This window comes from Hyperoodon ampullatus (genome assembly GCF_949752795.1).
Source record: "Hyperoodon ampullatus genome assembly, chromosome: 1".
Lineage (NCBI taxonomy): Eukaryota > Metazoa > Chordata > Mammalia > Artiodactyla > Ziphiidae > Hyperoodon > Hyperoodon ampullatus.
Window position 1 is genome coordinate 126073093 of NC_136914.1, and position 23220 is coordinate 126096312.

The 23220-nt window shown below is 44.3% G+C and overlaps 1 protein-coding gene across 2 annotated transcripts in view; it reads left to right on the forward strand.

The window, feature by feature from the left end:
* FAM193A (family with sequence similarity 193 member A) overlaps nt 1-23220 on the forward strand; it is a gene marked incomplete at its 5' end in the record, with an annotated part of 177018 nt that overhangs the window by 65249 nt on the left and 88549 nt on the right. For both annotated transcript variants that reach the window (XM_079704779.1, XM_079704780.1), the window contains one exon: nt 9356-9601. In XM_079704779.1, coding sequence (XP_079560905.1) covers nt 9356-9601 — 246 coding nt within the window. The remainder of the gene's footprint in view (nt 1-9355; nt 9602-23220) is intronic.

Here is a 23220-nt window from a genome sequence, read left to right on the forward strand (position 1 = left end):
TGGAAGGAGCTCATAATAGAGGACTCCCTTGCAATCCCACCATATACACAACATCACCGTCTTTGGATGAAGACCGGCCTTTGGTGTGGTTGGTGGTGATTCATTTCGCCTGCCCCACAATCTCTTCCATTCCACATTGTTGTACAGTATCCACTTTTCATCACCTGTCACAATTTGTTTTAAAAATGGAACATTTTCATTATGTTTAGGTAGAGAATTGCATGTGGAAGTACTGTCAAGAAGGGTTTTTTTGCTTAACTTATGTGGAACCCAAACATCAAAGTGATGAACATAACCAAGCTGGTGCAGATGATTTTCAGTGCTTGATTTGGATATTTTGAGTATGTTGGCTATCACCCACATGGTATAATGTTGGTTGTTCTCAATTAACGTTTCGATTTGATCGCTATCAACTTCAACTGGTTTACCTGACTGTGGAGTATCGTCCAGCGAGAAATCTCCAGCATGAAACTTCACAGACCACTTTTGACACATTTGATCAGTCACAGCACCTTCTCCATACACCGCACAAATCTTTTTTTGCGTTTCAGTTGGCATTTTTACCTTTCTTGAAATAATAAAGCATAATATGCCAAAAATGTTGCTTTTTTCTTTCATCTTCAGTATTAAAATAGCTACACAAAAATTCACCAGTTTTGATAAGTCTTTTTTTTTAAATGCATGCTGATATGACAGCTGTCACATAGAGTCTAACAACGTTTCGAATGAAGTTAAAGACAACTAAGTGCTACTAGAGCCATCTTATGGAAAAAACTGAAGGAACCTTTTGGCCCACCCAGTAGAATTGGAAGGAATTTCATCTGGGTAATGAGGCAGAAACTCAGTGATCATACTTGATCCTTTTTGGCGGTAAGAGCTGCTGGAGGGTTCAAAGCAGAGGAATGTTCTGGTCACATGTGCAGTGTGTAAGGTCGCTCTGCAAGGGGCAAAGGATGTGTGGAAGGCAGACAGACCTGCAGGCTGGGGATCAGTCAGGAGGAGATAATCGTGTCGTGTTCTAGGCAGGAGATGATAATGCAATGAAAACAGACACATTTGTGTGTTGTGTACAGGCGAGTCCTGGCTTTAGCCCTCACTGGCTGTGTGATCTGAGATGTGCCATTATCACCTGCGAAGCTGTGGCTTTTTAGTGTCTTTAATGCCCTAAAATGCCATGTTTTCTTTTTGTCTATAAGAAGTTTACCTGTAAGGTCTTTAAAGAGTAAGTCTGAGTTTTTCATGTTGAATTTGGAATTTCTTTTGGAAATTACTTTCAAAGCTAGAGTATAAGCTTAGTAAGAAAGTGAATACTTGTGATTTGGTACACACAAATGCTGGCCACAAATGGTAGCTTTTACCTGAGAGTAGAAAATCAGTTTACTCAGAAAGGGTAAAATATTTTACATCATAGGTGTAGGGACTCAGTAGTAGTGCATTTTCAAGTTTTTTCAGCAGTGTGACCATTTTAGGAATATGTACATGCTCTTAGGGAAAAATTTCTTGGTTACCTTAGTCCCTTAATTTAATATATATATATAAAATATATTTTCTCTGTGTGTGTAGGATTTGGGGGAAAGCGCTTGTTTGGTTATGTTCATTCTGGTACATTTTTTTAAATTGATGTTTTGATCAGTGTAATTGCATTGGATTTATCCTCCTACCTTAACTAAATGAAGGACATAAACATCCCAGTTTTCCAACATTGGACAATAGACAGTGCAGGACCGTGATCCCTGAGTGAAGAAGATAAGCTAGGTGAGCCCTAGGATTGGCCAAACTTACTACCTGGAAAGAGTTTGCAGGCCATGGTTCGAGGAGGAAGGAGGAGTAGCCCAAACAGAGTCGAGGAGACCGAGTGGAGAATTTGGGGAGGCCAGAGTGAATCTGCAGGGCAGAATACCAGAGAAGAGAGAGAGCTGCAAAGAGAACAGTAGAGCTCTGGAGACGCATGGGGTTCCCCTCCAGTCTTCATGTGGGTACTGATAAGCACATGCATATGTGGAAACTCTGAGCACAGGAAAAGAACCCTGGAAGTGAGTAGTAGAACAATCCTTGGAGCTCATATAGGGCCCCAAGTAGTTAGTGTTCCCAGCAGTCAGTGTGTGCTCCCAATGGTATTGCCTCAGTAGTGGGGAAGATTAAAGGTGCTCTGATCCTGCCTCCCAAAGCTTACAAGTGAGCCTTCAAAGAACCAGACTCTTCCCAAATAACCTAACCATGGCCCACAACAAAGCTCAGAAATATTTGAAGGAATAAAATAATACCTAGCACCTAACAGGGTAAAACTGTTATCTAGTCAAAATTTACCAGGCAAAGAAAGAAGCAAGCAAATACAGTGCACAATGAGGAGCAAAATCAATTAATAGAAACAGACTCAGAAATGACACATACGATAGAATTACTAGATAACGACAGTTGTTATTGCTATATTGCTACTGAATATCCTCCACATTCAAGAAGATAGAGGAAAGCATGAATGTGTTAAGAAGAAACATAGAATAAAAGAAAACCCAGATGAACATCTTGAGTTGCAAACTGCAGTCTGTGATAAAAAATACATTATGTGAAGATTAGCAACAGATTAGACACTGTAGAAGAAAAGATTAGTGAATTTGAAGAGCTAACAATAGAAACTACCCAAAAAGAACCATGAGGTAGGTGAAGATTGAAATTTTTTAAAAATTAAAAAGAACAGGGCTTCCCTGGTGGCACAGTGGTTGAGAGTCCGCCTACCGATGCAGGGGACACGGGTTCATGCCCTGGTCCGGGAAGATCCCACATGCCGCAGAGCAGCTGGGCCTGTGATCCATGGCCGCTGAGCCTGCGCATCCGGAGCCTGTGCTCCGCAACGAGAGAGGCCACAACAGTGCGAGGCCTGCGTACCACAAAAAAAAAAAAAAAAAAAAATTATAAAGAACAGAGCATCAGGGAGTTGTGAAACAACTTCAGACAGCACACTATATGTATGTTGAAAGAAAGAAAGAGTGGGGATGAGGAATAAAATTTTATATATTTAAAGGAATAATGGCTGAAAAATGTTCAAGTTTGATGAAAACTCTAAGCCACAAATCCAAGAAGTTCAAAAAGCCTCAAGCACAAGAAACATGAAGAAAACTGCACCCAGTCACATCATAATTTTATAATGCTGAAAATAGTGATTAAAAGAAAACTTCAGTGATAAGACTAATAGCAGACTTCTCATGGGAAATAGTACAAGCCAGAGGATAGGAGGAGGACAGCTTTAACATAGTAAAAGGAAGAAGAACATAACCTAGAATTCTAAACCAGCAAAAAGTTTTTAAAATGAAAATGAAAAAAAAAAGAAAATGAGATCAAGATTTTTCATACATAAATAGCTGAAAGAATTCAAGACCCGGGGATCTTCATCACAGGAAATGTTAAAGGAAGTCCTCAGGCAGAAGAAAAATGACACCAGATGGAAATCTGAATCTTTACAAGCAAATGAAGAGCACTGGAAATTGTAAATATATGGGTAAATTTTTTTTAATTACTTTAAAATATAATTTTTTGTCTGGAGCAAAAATAACAATGAGTTAATGGGGCTTTTAGGTAGAGGTAAAAGGTATGACAGCAATAGCATAAAGAAGACCAGGAGATGGGAAACGTAAGGTGGTTATATGTTTTGTGATAAAGTTTTATTTGATCACTGATTGTGACAAGGTAAAATGTATACTGTACACACTAAAGCAGCCAATTCAAAAAGAAAAGAGGTATATAGCTCACAAGCCAACAAAAGAGATAAAATAGGATCACAAAAAATTCAAATTTTTAAGGCTAAAAAGACAAAGGAAACAAAAAAATGAATCAATAGGAAAATAAAGAATAAGATGGTAGATTTAAAAAACCCAGTCATATCAGTAATTGTATTCAATGTAAATGGTCTAAATATCCCAGTTTTAAAAGATTGTGAGATTGGAACAGAAACAAGAAACTGTATGCTTTCTGCAGGTAACTTGCTTTAAATATAAAGACTCAGGTAAGCTAAAAGTTAAGTCATAGATAGATTTCCCTGGCGGTCCAGTGGTTAAGACTCCGAGCTTCCATTGCAGGGGGCACAGGTTTGATCCCTTGTCGGGGAACTAAGATCCCACATGCCCTGTGGTGCAGCCAAAAAAAAAGGTTATAAAGAAAGGTATGCATTGCTTATGTGAAAAGAAAGCTGGAGTGGCTGTACTAGTGTCAGACAAATCAATACAGGAGCAAAGAATAAAGAATGTTACCGGGGTAAAAACATTCACGTCATACTGATACAGGGGTCAGTTCGTCAAGAGGACATAACAGGCCTGAACATTTTTGAACCTAATAACAAAGCTTCACAATATATGGAGGAAAAATTGATAGAACTTCAAGGAAAAATAGACAAATCATAGTTGTGTTTGGAGATTTTAATATCCCTCTCAATAATTGATAGAAAAGGTAAATAGAAAATCAGTGAAGTTATAGAAGACTTGAATGACACCATTGGCCAACATGACCAAACAGACATTTATAGTACATTCTACCCAACAACAGCAGCATACATACACATTCTTTTAAGTAAACATTGAACATTTACTAAAATAGACCATATTCTGGGCCATCAAAAAGTATTGATAAATTTGGTATAATTAAAATAGTACAGAATATCCTCTCTGACTGCAGTGGAATTATATTTTAAAAAATCAGTAATAGGGGCTTCCCTGGTGGCGCAGTGGTTGAGAGTCCGCCTGCCGAAGCAGGGGACACGGGTTCGTGCCCCGGTCTGGGAAGATCCCACATGCCGCGGAGCGGCTGGGCCCGTGAGCCATGGCCGCTGAGCCTGCGCGTCCGGAGCCTGTGCTCCGCAACGGGAGAGGCCACAACAGTGAGAGGCCTGCATACTGCAAAAAAAAAAAAAAAAATCAGTAACAGAAAGATATTTAGAAAACTACGAATATTTGGAAACTAAACCACACTTTAAACAACCCATGAGTCAAAGAAGAAATCAAGAGGGAAATTAGAAAGTATTTTGAACTGAATGAGAATGAGAACACATCAGAACTTGTAAAATGCTGCCAAAGCAGTGCTTACTAGGGAAATTTACAGCATTAACCACCTTTTTATGCAAGAGAGAGGGCTTGATGACCTATGCTTCCACCTTAAGAAAATAGAAGATGAAGGAGCCACTTATACCCAAAGTAACTCAAAGAAATGAAATAATAACATAAAAGCAAAAGTCAGTGAAAGAAAAATTTTTAATATGGAAAAATCCATGAAACCAAAAGCTGATTATTTTAAGAATAATAAAATTGATAAACCTTGAGCCAGGCCAAAAGTTTGAATAGATACTGCATAAGCCTGTGAAAAGATATTTAACGTATTATTAGGGAAACCACATTGAGACAATACTATACACTCATTACGGTGGCTACAATTTAAAAACTTATTGATGAGGATATAGGTTAACCAGAACTCTTTAACACTGCTCTTTGGGAGAAGTTTGGCAATTTCTTCTACTTATTTTTTTTTTTTTTGGCTGCACCACGTGGCATGTGGGATCTCAGTTCCCCGACCAGGGATTGAACCCAGGCCCTTGACAGTGAAAGCATGGAGTCCTAACCACTGAACAGCCAGGGAAGTCCTGGCATTTTCTTAAAAGTTAGACAACCCAGTCATTCTATTCCTTGGTATTTATGCAAGAGAAACAAAAACGTGTTCGCAGCAAGATTTATACATGAATGTTCATAGCCACTATTATTTGTAATAGCTGAAAACTGGAAATAACCTGAATGCTTCCAAACAGTAGAATGGGTAAGCAAAATAAATAAATAAATAAATAAAAATTAAGGGGGAAAAAAAAGAATGGATGAGCAAGCTGTGGCTCACCCACACAATGGACTACCAGGTAATGATACTCAGTGAAAGAAGCCAGACAGAAGAGAATATGTTGTGTGACATCATTTATAAACAATTCTAGAAGTTCCCCAGTAATCTGCAGAGACAGAACTCAGTCCAGTGGTGGCCTCTGAAGGGTGGAGGGAAGAGGCAGTGGGGAGAAAGAGGGAGCAGAGGGCCTCCTGGAACCTTGGGGGTTAGGATGATGTCTGTTATCTTGGTTGTCGCATGGTTTCACGCGTGTGTTCACGTGTCCTAACTATTCACGTCCCACACTTTAGATCTTTTCAGCTTATTGTTCCTCAGTTATACTTCAGTGCAGCTGTAAAATGTTTTTACGAGAACCAGTGGGACTTATATTTGTCCCTTACGTTTTTTTTTTGTGTGTGTGTGTGTTTGATATTTTTGCTGCTTTTATTATTTATTTATTTATTTATTTTATTAGTTTCTGCTTTATAACAAAGTGAATCAGTCATACATACACATCTGTTCCCACATCCCTTCCCTCTTGCGTCTTCCTCCCTCCCACCCTCCCTATCCCACCCCTCCAGGTGGTCACAGAGCACCGAGCTGATCTCCCTGTGCTATGCGGCTGCTTCCCACTATCTTATCTACCTTACGTTTGGTAGTGTATATATGTCCATGCCTCTCTTTCGCTTTGTCGCAGTTTACCCTTCCCCCTCCCCATATCCTCAAGTCCATTCTCAAGTAGGTCTGTGCCTTTATTCCTGTTTTACCCCTAGGTTCTTCATGACATTTTTTTTCTTAAATTCCATATATATGTGTTAGCATACGGTATTTGTCTTTCTCTTTCTGACTTACTTCACTCTGTATGACAGACTTGTCCCTCACGTTTAATCACGGGAGAGTGACCATGTGGCAAGCACTAGTATGTGGTTAGCTCGAGGTTTAGTCAGGCTTTGCTGTTGTGTGAGCGTGTCACTTGCTTTGTCTGAAAGAGGTTCGCAGAGTAGAGCTTCACCTCCCTGAGAGGACTCGCTTCCTTCTTGAGCATAGTGGTCGAGAATCAAGAAGTTTGACCTCCGTTCAGGACACTGGCTGCACGCCCTCCGTGGATCATCCTGTCTGGCTCTGGCTTTACAGACCCCAAATTGCATATCCAGCTGCACCCCTCCGGTGGCTACTCCAGCGGGTGTCGTGCTCCATGTTGTCCGGGTGGCTGATGCACACTTTGACCGCACAGTGGCCAAAGCCAACCCTTGCTCCTTCCACCGCTGCAGCCTGTCCCCTGTTGCTGGTGGGTCCACTGCCCGGGCGGGTGAGCCCCCGAGTCTGACCGCTCTGCTCCTCCAGGGCCGCCTGCACCTGGAACTGCCTCACGTGTGGTCACCTCCTCAGAGTCCGTTGTTCACACAACAGGTTTTCCCTGTAAGATGAAAATTGGGTCACGCCATCCCCTTCTGAGCAATCTTCAGCCCCTCACAGGGCCCGAGCTTCAGCCTCCGGCCTTCATCCTGCCATGGGACGTCAGCTGGTTCTGTCTGTGCTTGTCTGGTGTCCCTCTGGGACCAGCAGGACCCAGTCATCTGACCTGTAAGGATGCCTGGCATGCAGTCTGTTTCAGATACCTACGGCCGAGTCCTCCTCACCTCGGAGCTGTTCCACACGCGCAGTCCACAGTCTGTGGGGCTGTCTGGCCTCTCTCCTCTCCCCCGACGTCGGGCTCCACAGCCGTCCTGTGGGCTCTGCCTTCACAGCGGCTTCACCCCGGTCTCCTGGGCCCCTTCCTTTCCGCCATCGCATCTCTTCTCCACACACGTCCTGTCTCCCCGTTAGGACATGAGTGAGGCCAGGCCATGCCTGGCTCCCTGCTCCCTTTCCCCTCCATCTCTGCCCCGGGGCCTCTGCGCTTGCTTTCAGGTGTCTGTGCGGCTTCCACCAGCCCCGCACTTCAGAGGTCTCTTCAAGGAGGCCCTTGATGGCCACAGTGAATGAAGGGTATCGTCCCCGGCCCCAGACACTTTTTCTTGCTCTTTCTCTCCTTCTCAGTTACCACTGTCTAATGTTCTGTATTTTTTACTTTCTTCTTGTGTTTGACAAGAATTACCTCCCTAACGGCAGGATTTTTGTTTTATTTACCACTGTGTCTTCAGTGCCTGGGCCAGTGCCTTGGCACACGGTGGGCTTCCGGTAAACACTAGATGGATGGACGGATGGACAGACAGACAGATGAATGCATAATGAACTGGGTGCTCGCAAGACAGTTCTGGCTCTTAGCATTATGATTTCTGTTCGGGGACCTTTCTAACCTTGGGGCCCATCATCTCCTGCTCTGGGTAAGCAAGGCGGCCTAGAGAGGTTTGAAGGCTGTAGCTGTTCTGTTGGTGACAGGCTTCTTGGATTTGTTGGGACAGAGAAAGACAGCTACTTCCATGGGAGATAGTACTCAGTTCTCTCCCCTTGCACCCCAGACATTCAGATGGCTGCTGAGCTGGGTTTGGTTAAATCCGGGGAACCCTGTGGATGTGACAGGTGTAAGCAGTTTTGATCACTGGTTTATGAAAGCAGGTAAGAACATACGTGCAAGTCTTTGGCGTCTTAGTGGTGCCGTCACTCATTCTTTTTTTTTTTAATTTTATTTATTTTTGGCTGTGTTGGGTCTTCGTTGCTATGCGCGGGCTCTCTCTAGTTGCGGCGAGCGGGGGCCACTCCTCATTGCAGTGCGCAGGCTTCTCATTGCAGTGGCTTCTCTTGTTGCGGAGCATGGGCTCCAGGCGCACAGGCCTCAGTAGTTGCAGCACACGGGTTCAGTAGCTGCGGCACGTGGGCTCTAGGGCATGCAGGCTTCAGTAGTTGTGGCACGCACGGGCTCAGTTGCTCTGTGGCATGTGGGATCTTCCTGGACCAGGGATCGAACCTGTGTCCCCTGCATTGGCAGGCGGATTCCTAAGCACTGCGCCACCAGGGAAGCCCCTTTATTCATTTTTTTAATCACTCATTTGTTCATTTATCCATTCAGCCCCCTTGTTTAAGCACCTGATACCTGGTCATTCCAGGCTTTGATAATGGAGCCTGGGGCCCATTTAAGAGCACTCTGTCAGCTGTGGCACCAGTCGTGTACATGCTTATACGTATTCCAGGTAACAAGCACAGCCAATGGCCTGTGCGAGCCTGAGTACAAGAAGACAGGGAGAGCGCCATGGGCTGAGGGAAGAGCTGGGCTGCTGGCTGGGCAGGGCTGGGGGGGCATCTGGGCAACGTTCCAGCCAGAATAGGCTTGGCATGGGTCCTGGTGCACCTTCCCGCCTGATGGGTTCACGGTAGGGGCACTCCAGATGGGAGAGAGGCCTGGGGGTCCTGACAGCTCCATCCCATGTGTACTCTGGCTTCCCTGCTCACCTGTTGCCCAGGTGTCCCTCTCTCGAACCTGTCTTCAGGATTTTCAGGATGATTTCTCTACGGTGCAGACGACCCTTCTTGGGCTCATGTTTTGAAAATACAATTTTTTTTTCTGTTCCAGACTCCTTTTAATTTTGGCATGAATCATAGAACACCACCCTACCCCGCTGGGGATTACTGTCTTCTGTGCAGAAGCGAGCGGAAAGACTCTTCGTTCTTAGAGAGTGGAGTAAAGACTGCAAGCAAGCTGGCCCTGTCCATGGCGCCCAAGGGCAACAGCGTGCTGCACCTGCCTCTGTGGGTGTGCCCGGACTGCCGGCGCACCGTGGAGAAGGAGGAGCGGCGCGGCAGCCTCGACCCGCCGGCGGTGAGTGCCCGGCCCAGAGGAGCGGACCGGCCGGTGAGATGGCTCATTTGGCTCTGCTTTCTGGAGGAACTCCCTCCCGCGCCATCTCCTCGTCCCTGGCTCCAGCGGCTGGGGTCCCCGCCACCCTTCCTGATGACACCTGTAGTCAGTAGGAAGGGCCCTGCCCTCCTTGGTCAGACAGCTCCGTCAGCAAGCTTGGGGGGCCCGAAGGGTGGGTTTTGGCTTTTTAAGTCTGGTCTCAGGTTGTCTTTGGCAGTGTAGTTTGGTGAAAAGCTAGAGGCGTTCGTGTGCTTGTTAGTGCTAGACAATTCCATGCGCTGGTATCTTGCCTGAAATTCTTTCCCAGATGCAATTCTCAAGTCGGACTCCCCACCCCCACCCTGCCCCCCTCTTTTTCCCTTGATTTCCTGCTTCAGCTAAATGAGGCCTTCTTGAGAACATCAGGATCTTTAGCCCAGACGGTGTCTTCATGGGCCCTGGTTCCGAAAGGGCTTTCAAACCTGCTCTTTGGGTTCTGGAAGGAGTTGGCTTTTGCAGCCATTTGAGGCCCCACATTCTAGGGCTCTTCTGTTCCTTTGATTTCTGCTTGATGATTATTTTTTGAGCTGTTGTCTTTCTGCTAATGCCGCTCTGCACGTGGCCGATGACAGCAGCACCCAGCACCACATTCTGTTTCCTGACCTGGGACTGCTTTCCACATTGGTTGCCAACAGTTTGCTGCCTCTTCGCCTGAGCCTCCTTGCTGCCCGCCACTGAGCCAGTGACTTCTGTTTTAGGGTTTCCTTGAAGGCAGCACCCCAGCTCATGTGCCAGTTTCTATAGTAGTGCTTTAGTAGCTAAAACTCAAAATCTGTTGTTTATCAAAATAGAAATTTACTTCTCACTCAGCCTCTTCCCACACACCACTCTTCCTGCTCTGTTCTCCTCCTTAGCACTTCTTCCTAATATACTGTGCATTTTACTTATTCATTTTGTTTGTCTTTTTCCTTCATTGGATTATACACTCCAAGAGGGCAGGCCTTTTTGTGTATTTTCTTACCAAGAACAGTGCTAGCCTGGCATATTTTAGGTACCCAAAATATTTGAATTGATGCATAAATAAACGAATGAACAAAGCAATGGATAAATCTGGAATTAGGGATTAAAAAGATGGCATAGTCGATCTTAAGTTTTTTCACCCTCAGATCTTTGTGCTTTTATCATTTTATTTTACTTTTGTTTTCTTTCTGTGTCCACTTAAAGTATTTAGTCTTTTCTCCATTTTTTAATGGAAGGCTGTTTAGCTTACTGATATTCATTTGTTCCCTGTTCACTTCCAGTCAGCATTCTTGTCTTCCCCCTGGCTAACGCATTTTCTTTGCTTCCTAAATTTTGCTGTCTTTTCTTCCTGTTTCCAGTCCTGCTCTTGTGTTTTGGCCTGACTGTGCCTTTGGGAGAAGGGTTGCTGTTGCTCATCCTGGTTTTGGAGGCAAGTGAAAATGCCTGTCATTTCCCATAACTAGTCTTGCCACGAGGGGAGTCTCATTTCCTGACTCCCAGTTTGTCCTGGATAATGAATCGACACACGAGGCTTTCTCTCCTCATCAAAAAAGTGACCCCAGGGACCACAGAGGTATAATGTTGACCTATATTTGTAGACGTAAACCTTCTGTTGCTTTTGTACAGTTGGCCTCTTTGCTCAAGCTGGTTAAAATTGCTGAACTTTTTAAACTAATGAGATGTAATTTACATCTAGTAAAATTCACTCATTTTAAAGTGTATATAGTTCACTGAGTTTTGACAGATTTATACGGTTGTGTAAACACCACTACCATGGCTAAGATACAGAACCCCTAAGTGTTCCCTTGTTCACCTTGGTAGGCAGCCCTTGCCCTCCTCCCAACCCCTCGTAATAACCACGGACGTGATTTTTGTCCCCATGGATTTGCTTTTTCTGGAGTGTCCCATAGACTTCTTTAACTTGGTGTCGTGCTTTGAGAGTTGTGCATCAGTAGTTTGTTCCTTTTTATTGCTGAATAAATTGTAGAGATATACCATAGTTTGTTTACCTGTTCACCATTGATGGATGTTTCTGTTGTTTCCAGATTTGGACTGTTTTTTACGTCAAGCTGTTGTGAACATTCTTGTACATGTCTTTCCGTGGACATGCTTTTTACATGTCACTGGAGTGATTTGCTCACGTTTGGTTGAGAACTTTGCATCTGTGCTTGTGAAGAGGGTCTGCTTATGGAGGCTCATTAAAGTCTTCTTGTCTTTTATGTCTTTCAGGGCCTCGTAAAGTGAGTTGAGATGTGTTCCTGCTCCTCCTCTTTTCTGGAAGAGTTTGTGTAGTGTTGGTGTTGCTTCTTCCTTCAGTGTTGTTGCTCCTTGCTCTTGCTGGGGGCAGTGCCAGGCAGCGCGTGCAGAGGCAGGGGGCCTGGTCGGCCAGTCTGACGGGCCCTGGGGCTGCTGTGGCTCTGCACTTGTGGCCCCACAGACTCGTCCCCCTGGCGGCTGCTGCTCCCTCTGCTTGTGCGGGCCGGGGGGTGGGGCTCGGGCGGAGGGTCTCTCTCCATACTCTGCCCGTGCTGTGTGCCAGCGGCGAGAGCCTCCTGCCTCGTGTCTCCTTGGTTCCCCTGTCTGGCCTGAACCTTGGGCAGTCCTGTGCCCGGACTTCGGGGTGCAGCTTTCCTCGTGATCCTGCCCCTGCCGCGTGGCAGCCAGACTCTGCCTGCATCTGTAGGGGCCTCGGGGTGTGGCCTGTGCTTGTGTCCGTGTGAGTCCTGGGCCTGTCTCATGGAGGGCTCGGTCCCCTATTCTCGGTGGATCAGCCTGGGCCTCGGGTGGAGACCACCCACCACCCCAGCAGTGAAGGCTTCTGCTTGCTCCCAGAGAAGGGCCTGGCCCGGCAAGTCCCACCAGCCACACCCAGCCTTTAAGAACTTGTCATACGCTGAGCTGTGTCCTCCGACCCACTCATGGCTGCCTGCCTTCCTCGCCTTGTCCCCAGATGGCCTGTCACACTTGTCCAGTTCAGCTGGTCCTTTGTGCTCTCTGGTGGGCCCAGAGTTATGAGTTTGTGTGTTGTCCCGCTCTCTCAGGTCATCAGGGTAAGGGCTCTGAGCATGGACAGTGGACCTGGTTCTGAATCACTCCCTTGCAGATACGCATTCTGTTACCAGAAGTTGTGGTGGGGCACTGACGTTTCTCCCTACTCTGTGCCTGCCAGCTCCACGTTGTCCATTTCTCCAGAGACTTCCTCTTCTGTGCCTAGACCTTGTCCTTCCCATACACCTAAGAGGACTTCGGTTCACACATCCGACTGGATCCTGTCTTTCTAGGTCACTTGCCTGAGTGTCCTCCGTTACCATAGTTCTTGGACCTCCTCGGTCCCTTTCCCACCGTCAGGTCCCTCTGAGCTCACTGTCATTTTTCTCTTGGAAAGCCGCCTAACTTATCTGCCTGGGGCCTGGTTCAGTGCTGCCCCTGCCTGGCAGAACATGACTGGAGAAAAGCACCGCTGGGGTACTGCTTCCCGCCTGCGAGGTGCCAGGTCGTGGAAGGGCGTCCAGCGTGTCGCCCTGGCTTTGTCACTGCGCCCCCAGATGCAGAGATGGAGCACACCCTTCCTTCTCCTCTCTTCCCAAACACCCCCCACCCACTTGGCCCTGCTTGGCTGGTCTCCCACCCCTGTGGCTGAGGGAAGTCGCCTCCCAAGTGCCCACCCCTCTCCATCCTCTGCAGGGCTCTGTTGCTTTTGCTGTTCTTTCCCTCTTTTTGCTCCTGTCCGGCTCACGCCCAGCAGAGTGCAGATGCTCTAGCGTCGTCTGCCTGTGGCCATGCCCCTCCTGCTGTCAGCCTCCTCCTGTTCCCTTCACAGACAGGCATGTCTCTGGGTAACTTTTAAACTTTTCGTTCAGTTTCTTTAAGTGATAAGAGGTTTTCCATTTCTATTCAAGTTAGTCGTGGTAAATTATATTCTTAGAAATTGTCAGTTTTGGGTATGAAGTTGTGTGTGGGTGGTCTGTTTTTTTTTTTTTTTTTTTTTTGCGGTATGCGGGCCTCTCACTGTTGTGGCCTCTCCCATTGCGGAGCACAGGTTCTGGACGCGCAGGCTCAGCGGCCATGGCTCACGGGCCCAGCCGCTCCGCGGCATGTGGGATCCTCCCGGACCGGGGCACGAACCCGTGTCCCCTGCATCGGCAGGCGGACTCTCAACCACTGCGCCACCAGGGAAGCCCCGGGTGGTCTGTTTTTAATTCCTACCATACCTGTAGATACAGCTCTTTTTATTCCTCATATTTGTGCTTTTTCTTTCTCTTTTTTTAACCAGTCTTTCTATAAGTGTATTGATTTCGTCTTTTCAAAGAACTTTTTTTTTAATTTTTAAAATCTCTCTTTCACTTTGTTTCATTAATTACTGCTGTTTGTGTGTGTGTGTGTGTGTGCGTGTGTGCACACGGCAGTATTTGATTGGTTAACGCTGTGGTACCTCTGATAGAAGTTCCGGGGCACAGAGAGAGTGGTGCCGAGTCCATCCCTCTACCTTGTCTCCTCACCATCCTCTGTCTTCCCAGAGGCTCGCTTGTGGGCAGATTCTTGTTTATCCCTCCACAGATGTTCTGTTCTGTTCAGTGTGCTGAAAGGTAGTGGTGGCAAAAGCACCACAGGGTCCCGAATTACAGACAGATGCTGTCAGTAAGTTGAGACATGTGGTTCTCCCAGTTTCTTGTTCTTGGGAGCGGGGTACAGATGCCGTGACAAGGTGGGGTGCGTGTCAGTGTGGGGGGCTCTCCATTTTCTAGGCCTCTTCTCAGGGCTGCTGACAAGTGTCTGGGGAGCCTGAGCTTGGTGCCAGCTGCTTTGGGAGCTCCATTCCTGTGCTTGTCTCACCCCAGAGACCTAGCGGGAACCTGGCCTTGCTCAGCCCACCTACTGGGAGGAGGGTGGGAGACAGCCCAGCGCCGCTCTCTGATGGCCAGGCGACCCTCACCACGCACCCTGCTGAGGCCACCACAAGTCTCCTTTCTTCTTCTTCCCCTGCGGCCACTCTTCTGTCTCTCTACATGCAGTTCTTCTCATCAGTTTTTCTTACTCTGCCCTGATGTGTGCTGGAAACCTCTAATTACTGCTCTAGATTTTGAATTGCTGGTTGTATTGGCTCAATTTTAATTGTTATCCAATTTTGATTATTTCTGTTTTTAACCATAAATTGTTTTGAAGTATCTGTAAATATCCAAACATATTATCTCTCAGATCACCTTTAATCATATTGACTTTTAATTTAATGCTGTTACAGTTGGAGATCATGGCATGTATTACAATGACTCCTTATCAGTCAGTTACGCTGATATGTGGTTAGGTTCTTATAAAAGTTCCATGTGTGCTTGAAAATGTTTTCTCAGCGTTTAGATAGAGGGCTCTGTGTACTCCCATTAGATCAACCCCTTGTTAATTGTGTTCTTAGATCCTTTTGTGTTCTTAACTAATTTTGTTGTGCTTAATCTGTTGATTTCTGAGTAAGGTCAGTTAACACCTCCCACTGTGCGTGTGTATTTGTCCTTTTTTCTTGTAAATGTTTCCATTTTTGCTCTCTAGGTTTTAAGGCTGTGCTGGATGAGTACAGGTTGAATGATTAAATCTCAGTACATTGTTCCTTTGGTTGTGGTGGCCCCTCCTCAGGGCTTTTTGTTTACTGTTTGTGCAGGTCGATGAGCTCTCTCCCTCCCTTCCTTCCTCTCCTTTTCGTAGCCTCTTGTTCTCATTTGCTCTGTGTTACATCTTGTAAGTGGCCTTGTGCAGTCAGCATAGAAGTATACTCAATTTGGTCTCCTTTGAGAAGCCACTTATTTATTTTTTTATTGAGGTAAAGTTTATACACAGTAAGTTTCAGGTGTACAACACAGTGACTCACAATTCCTAAAGTTTATACTCCATTTATAGTTAGTATAAAATATTGGCTATATTCCCTGTGCTATACAATATATCCTTATATCCTTGTTGCTTATCTATTTTATACATAGTAGTTTGTATCTTTTAAATCCCTTCCCCTACCTTGCCCCTCCCCCTTCCCTCGCCTCACTGACAACTACTAGTTTGTTCTCTATATGTGAGTCTGTTTCTCTGTTTTGTTATATTCAGTAGTTTTATTTTTCAGTTCCATGTGTAAGTGATAGCATGCAGTATTTGTCATTCTCTGACTTATTTCCCTCAGCATAATGCCCTTCAAGTCCATCCATGTTGTTGCAAATGCAAAATTTCTTTTTTTATGGCTGAGTAGTATTCCGTCATATACATGTGTATCTATGTACCGCATGCTCTTTATCCAGTATCTGTTGATAGACACTTCGGTTGCTTCCTTGTCCTGGCTATTGTAAATAGTGCTGCTATAAACATTGGGGTGCATGTGTCTTTTCAAATTAGTGTTTTCATTTTCTTCAGCTATCTACCCAGGAGTGGAATTGCTGGATTGTATGGTAGTTCTGTTTTTTGTTTTTTGAGAAACCTGCACATTGTTTCCCACAGCGACTGCACCAGTTTGCATTCCCACCAACAGTTCACAAGGATTCCCTTTTCTCCACATCCTCACCAGTGGTTGTTATTTGTGGCCTTTTTGAGAATAGCCATTCTGACAGGTGTGACGTGATATCTCATTGTTTCGATTTGCATTTGAGAAGCTACTTCTTCTGATTCTTTTTTTTTTTTTAATTTAATTAATTAATTTATTTATTTGGCTGTGCTGAATCTTCGTTGCCATGTGTGGTATCTTTAGTTGCGGCACGTGAGAAGCTACTTCTTAATGGTGAAATTAATACTTGTCACTTCCTGTGATTGCTGATCTGTTTGGGTTTATTTCTGCTACAGTGCAGGTCACAAGTCAAACACTGCCCTTCACCTAGATCCCCTCCGTGTCTGCCCCCCCCCACCTCTCCACAGAGTTTGCAGCCTTTCCAGCTCCTCTTCCTTAGTTACAGCACCCGCACCTCCATACCTAAACAGTGTTGTCCTGTTCTTCTGGTGTCTGAACTTTATACACGTACCATGCAGTATGCGTTATTTTGTGTCTGATTTATTTTGTTCCGCATTATGTTTGAGATTCATAAATGCTGTCGTTTTTCATTTTCGCTACTGTATACTATTCACCTCTGTGAACTTGTACTACATTTTGGTTGTTTTCCAAATTTTGCTCTTACGAATGGTGCTCTCGGAGCACGCGTTCACACATGCTGTTGTGTATACATGTAGGAAAGAAATTGCGGAGTCATGGAAACTGAAAACTATTCAGTTTCATGAAAAATGAAAACTATTTTCCAAAACAAAAATAGTAAGTAGAATAGCACTGTTTTGCAAATCTTCTTAATGTTTGGATAATAGAAGACAGCTGAATTCTCATCTGTGTTCATTCTTTGTGATAGGTTGTTTTGATTGAAGTTATATGAAGAAAATATTTTAATGGCTTTTTCAGGTAACTGTGGATATTCTTTGATACCACACCAAACCATGACAGGTAATAGTTTCCTAATGGTTAGCTGTAATGTACAATCTGAAATGATATCAAAGAATTTTTCCTACACTGTTAAATTGAAATCCATTGTCTATCTTGCACTCTCAATGAACCTCTTACCCACACATGTTTTTGCAACACCACGCGTTGGTCATTTGTAAAATAGCAGTTTACTGAGTAAGGGAGGTCTTTGAGATAGTGACACCTTTCATCATTCAGGTTGTTTTTTTTTTTAAGTCACTTTGTCACTATCACCACAGATCTCATCAGAAAGGTCTCTAAATGTGGATAAGCGTTCAAGTCCACAGTGATGGATACAAGTTTTCCAAACTTCCAATTTTTGCTTGAAAGCTCAGATTTTATGATTGGCCACAAGTAGTATCAGCTGTTTTCCTTGAAGGGACAGGCTTATTTCATTCATTTTTGAGAAGATGTCTGACAGTATCCAAGTCTGAATAAGCATAGATTGGTCTGTCAGGCATTCTTTCAAGTAAAATTGATGTTTCATGGACAAAGTGGCTCATTCAGCTCACAGTGCACAGTGCTTTTCTCTGGAACATTGCAAAAATGCTTTATGCAGACTTCCCATTTCATCACATTGAATATTCAAAAGCCATGTGCTTAAAGGTTGAGATTTAATACAGTTAATGATTTTGCAGCATCTAGGACACTCTTAAGTGGCACTGGCCTTTTTTTAACTAAGCACGTGGTGGTGAAGAACACAGTGGCTACTAAGTCTACTTTGCTGCGTATATTGTCATAATTACTGTAGCTCTGTAACAAATGTATTCAGAGGGAAAGCCCTCTTACCTTGTACTCATCAAAAATGTCTTGATTATTCTTGGTTCCTTACATTTTTGTATAAATGATAATTATCAATTCCCCCCCCCAAAAACAACAACAACAACAACCCTGTTGAGATTTGACCAGGATTGCACTGACTGAAAGTCAGTAGGAGAAGAATTAACTTCTTTTGAATATTGAGTTTTCTAATCCCGTAAGAATGGGGTCTTTCTGCATTTATAAGTGTTTCATATTTTTCTGTATTATGCCATTGCACCTTTTATTTATTTGTTTATTTGGCTATACCAGGTCTTAGTTGCCACCTGCAGGATCTTCTTTGCGGCGTGTGGGATCTAGTTCCCCAACCAGGGATCAAACCCAGGCCCCCTGCATTGGGAGCGTGGAGTCCTAGCTACTGGACCACCAGGGAGGTCCCCATTGCACCTTTTTAAAAAAAGCATTTACCCATAGATACTTTTATTTATACTATTTATTTATTTATTTTAAATTTATTTATTATCTTATATTTATTTTTGGTTGCGTTGGGTCTTCATTGCTGTGTGCGGGCTTTCTCTAGCTGCGGTGAGCGGGGGCAACTCTTCATTGCGGTGTGCGGGCTTCTCATTGTAGTGGCTTCTCTTGTTGCAGAGCACAAGCTCTAGGCAGTCTTCAGTAGTTGTGACACGTGGGCTCAGTAGTTGTGGCTCATGGGCTCTAGAGCGCAGGCTCAATAGTTGTGGCGTACGGGCTTAGTTGCTCCGTGGCATGTGGGATCTTCCCAGACCAGGGCTCGAACCCATGTCTCCTGCATTAGCAGGCGGATTCTTAACCACTGTGCCACCAGGGAAGTCCCTTATTTATACTATTTAAATGATATCTTTTAATTTTTCTTCCTCTAACTTTATTGGTGTAGATGTAATTGACTTCTCTTTTTAAATTGTTAATGGGACATTGCTAGACACCCCCCATCTGAATATACGTTAAACAGGTCTTTTGACTTTACTTCTGTCAAGTGGAATCCCAAATTTTTTTCAAGATCTGCAATTTTAGGTTACAGGCTGTTTGTCTCAGATGTCCTTTGCTGGTCATTCATGCAACAGTCATTAAAACAGGTGGCTTTTGGGGCCTACTGTATAGCACAGGGAACTACATTCAATATCTTGTAATAACCTATAATGGAAAAGAATCTGAAAAGGAATATATGTGTGTGTGTGTGTGTGTGTGTGTGTGTGTGTAAGTGAATCACTTTGCTGTACACCTGAAACTAACATAACATCGTAAATCAACTATATACTTCAATTTAAAAAACAAACAAACAGATGGCTTTTACTCCTCTTCTCAACATTGGTCCCTGGCACGATACCCAAGTCAGTGGGTTGAGGGAGGGGTGGGATCCTGAGGAGGAGTTCTAGAGAACACCTGACAGTGGAGGTGGAGATGACTGAGCAGCAGACGGTGGAGAAGTAGAACGAAAAGCAAGAGAGTGTGACAAGCAGAAGGTCATCGTCGTTGGGTCTGGAGTTAGTTTTTTTTTTACCCTACCTGAAGGTAATAAGCTGGCTTGTTCCTGTTTCATGGGTGCTGGCAGAAGACTTGAGAATCCTGAGTCAGAGACAAAGGACTTTGTTACTCAGCACAGCAGAAACATCCCGAACGCACACGAACATTTGGGTTCTCCTCACCCTCTCCCCTCCCCAAGGCCCGCATCAGTGCAGGGGGTATAGTGGGTTTGTGTCACAGCTCAGGAGCACTGGCTGGGGAGGGTGGAGTGCGGGCGGGGATCTGGCCCTTTTATTGTAAGCAGTAAGCAAGCCTGCCCTTTGTCTCAAGGTCCTCAGCTGCATAAACAGCCCTGAGAAGTGGCCTGTGGGGAGTGGGCAGGGGAGACAGAGCCTTGTAGCTTTGGTACCTCAGCAGGACAAGGAGAGCCTGGGATGCCCCTGGCGGACACTCTGCCAGCAGTCCTGACAGACACTGAGAAAAGTTAGCTGAGAGAAGACACAGAGTGTTGGTGTGGCAGCAGAGAAGTGGTATATGACCTTTGATAGGCCTGTGTTCAGTTGGAGCACAAGCCCGGCTGAACTGTGTGAAGAACAACTCAGTGGAGAGGAAGCTGAGAAAGTCCAGTTAAGGGGCTGATCTTTCAGATGCTTGACTGTGAGGGGAGGAGAGGACAGACCCAGCTGGAGGAGGGACTTGGAAATGTTGAAATAATGAAGAAAAGAACTGGTAGTGGGGAGAGGTTTTACCTCCCATTTAAATTTTATTTTTTTACTATGTGATATTTGATATATATATGAATTATGTCTACAGTATACATGTTATGAGGGATGATAAAGTGAACACCAGTCAACATTAAAAATCAGGCCATCCCTAACACCTGTGTGCCTGTGTGCTCTTCCCTTCTCCATCTTTGTTCCTCCCCTTCCAAGGTAAACACTTTCGTTTTGTATTGATCATTCCCTTACTTTCTTAAACCCTTTAAAAAAGTTACACTGCCTATATGTGTATCTCTAAATAATAAATTATTTATTTTTGTTTGTTTTTGACCTTTATGAAAGTGGTGTGTGCTTATGCTGTCTTCTCTGTTTATAAGATTCCTCATGCTGTCTGGGTAGCTGCAGTTTGTTCATTTTCCCTAATATAATTCATTCATTTTTCACACAATACAATTCACATATAATCCAATATGTTGCTATACTGTAATTTATTCATCAATAATTTTGTTGAATAGTGGAGAAAAGACAGTCTTTTCAATAAATTGTTCTGAGATAATTGGATATTCGCATGTGAAAGAATGAAACTTGACCCATATCTTAGACCACTCAAAAACATTAACTCAAAATGGATTACACACTTATATGTAAGACCTGAAACCATGAAACTCCTTGGACTAAAGCTCCTTGACATGGGTCTTAGTAGTGACCTTTTGGATTTGACACCTAAAGCACAAGCAACAAATTAAAAAGCTTCTGACAGCAAAAGAAACCATCAACAAAGTGAAAAGGAAGATCTACAGAATGGGAAAAAATGTTTGCAAACCATATATATATCTGTTAAGGGGATAATATCCAAAATATTTCAAGAGCTGTATACAACTCAGCAGCAAAAAACCAAATAAGCCAGGTGAAAAATGGGCAAAGGACCCATAGACATTTCTCTAAATAATATATATGAAAGGCCAACAGGTACATGAAAAGATGCTCAACATCACTTGTCGTTAGGAAAATGCAAATCAGAACCACAGTGCAATATCATCTCAGGCCTATTAGAAAGGCCGTATCATCAGCAAGACAGGAGATGACAAATGCTGGCGTGAATGTGGAGAAAAGCAACCCTTGTGCACTGTTGGTGGGATTGTAAAATGGTGGAGCCACGGTGGAGAACAGTATGGAGGATCCTCAAAAAGTTAAAAATAGAATTATCATATGCATCAGCAGTTCCACTTCTGGGAATATATACAAAGGAAATGAAATACTAACTAGAAAAGGTACCTGCAACACCATGTTCCTAACAGCATTATGTACAACAGCCAAGACATGGAAACAATCTAAGTATTCATTGTTGGATGAATGGATAAAGAAGATGTGGGGGGTGTGTGTGTGTGTGTTTGTATACACACACACATATAAAAACAATGGAATGTTATTTGGCCATAAAAAATGAGGAAGCCTTCCCATTAGGACAACATGGATAGACATGGACTTTGAAGGCATTATGCTTAGTGAAGTAAGTCAGACAGAGAAAGACAAATACTGTATGATCTCACGTATATGTGAAATCTAAAAACAAAAAAAACAAACCCAAAGCCAGACTTGGAGAAAAAGAAATCGGACTTGTGGTTACCAAAGGCAGAGGGTGACAGAATGGGGAATTGAAGAAGGTGGTCAACAGGTGCAAACTTCCAGTTTCAAGATAAGCATGTCCCCAGGATGTGATGTACAACATGGTGACTGTAGCCGACGGTGCTGTATGATTCATAGGAAGGTTGCTGAGAGAGTGAATGCTAACAGCTCTCATCACAAGGAAGAAGGTTGTCCTGTATCTGTATGAGAAGATGGGTGTTAGCTGAACCCATTGTGGTAATCATTTCACAATATAGGTAAATCAAACCATCATGCTATGTGCCTTAAACTTTACAGTGATGTACATCAATTATTTTTCCATAAATCTGGGGGAAAAATTAAAGCCCAGTATCGAAAACAAAATTCCCATTAAAAAATACTACTTAAACAAATTTTGTTGGAAGATACAGAGTTGTTTTCTGGTTTTTGCAGTTATTTTAAAAAAATGCTGTTGGGCATCTATATATCCATCTCTTGGTACTCGTTTGTAAGAGTTTTGTTAGGGTGTGTTTCAGTTGGGATTCTCCAGAGAAACAGAACCAACAGGAGATGGATGGATGGATGGATGGATGGATGGATGGATGGATGGATAGATAGATAGATAGGGAAAAGAAAAGAAGAGGAGGTTTATTATAGGGACTGGCTCAAGTGGTTATGGAGGCCAGAAGTCTCACTATGCACATTCTGCAACTCAGAGAACCAGAAGTGCTGGTGTCCGAGGGCAGAAGATGGACATCTCTGCCTTTTTATTCCGTTCAGACCCTCAGAGGAATGGACGATATCCATCTTCACTGGGGAGGGCCGTCTTCTATATTCAGTCTGCCCATTCCAGTGCTGATCTCTTCAGAGACACCTCACAAACACTCCCAGAAATGATATTTTACCAGCTCTCCGGGCATCCCTGAGCCCAGTCAAGTTGACACACAAAATCAGTCATCACGGAGTGTTTATCTGTGGAGTAGAGTTGCTGGGTTACAGGTAATTCAGACATTCGTAAGGCAGTCCCAGCTTCTGGAGTGAGCGCCAACAGCACTTGAGTCCCGGTCGCCTGTGTTCTCACCTAGGCTTGGCATCAGGGAGGCAGAGCTTGAGGCTGGAGTGAGGGAGCAGTAAGGTAGATAGATGGTGGCCCTCATGAGGTCCCACTAAGACAGGAGAGCCAGTATCTGTTTTTAGAAGAGACAGATTTGCAGGCAAGCCTGTAGAGGATGCAAGTAAGATTGGGTGAGGAGTGTAGAAGTTGAGAAAATTGCTGCCAGAATTTTTTTATAAACTTGTTTTTGAGAATGAGAGTGGATTGAGGGGACTGGGAAGGAGCAAGGGAGTGGGTAAGGTTTCAGTGAGAACAGTAAGCTGGCAGGGCATCCGGGTTGCTGGACAGCCTGAGGTGCTTGTTGAAGGTGGAGACATCACTGAGCAGTGGCCCCGACCTGCCCATCGGCAAGAACCTTCCCCCTCAGCAGCATCCGGTGTTGGAGAGAGAGAGCCAGGCAGGACAGCTTGGCTGA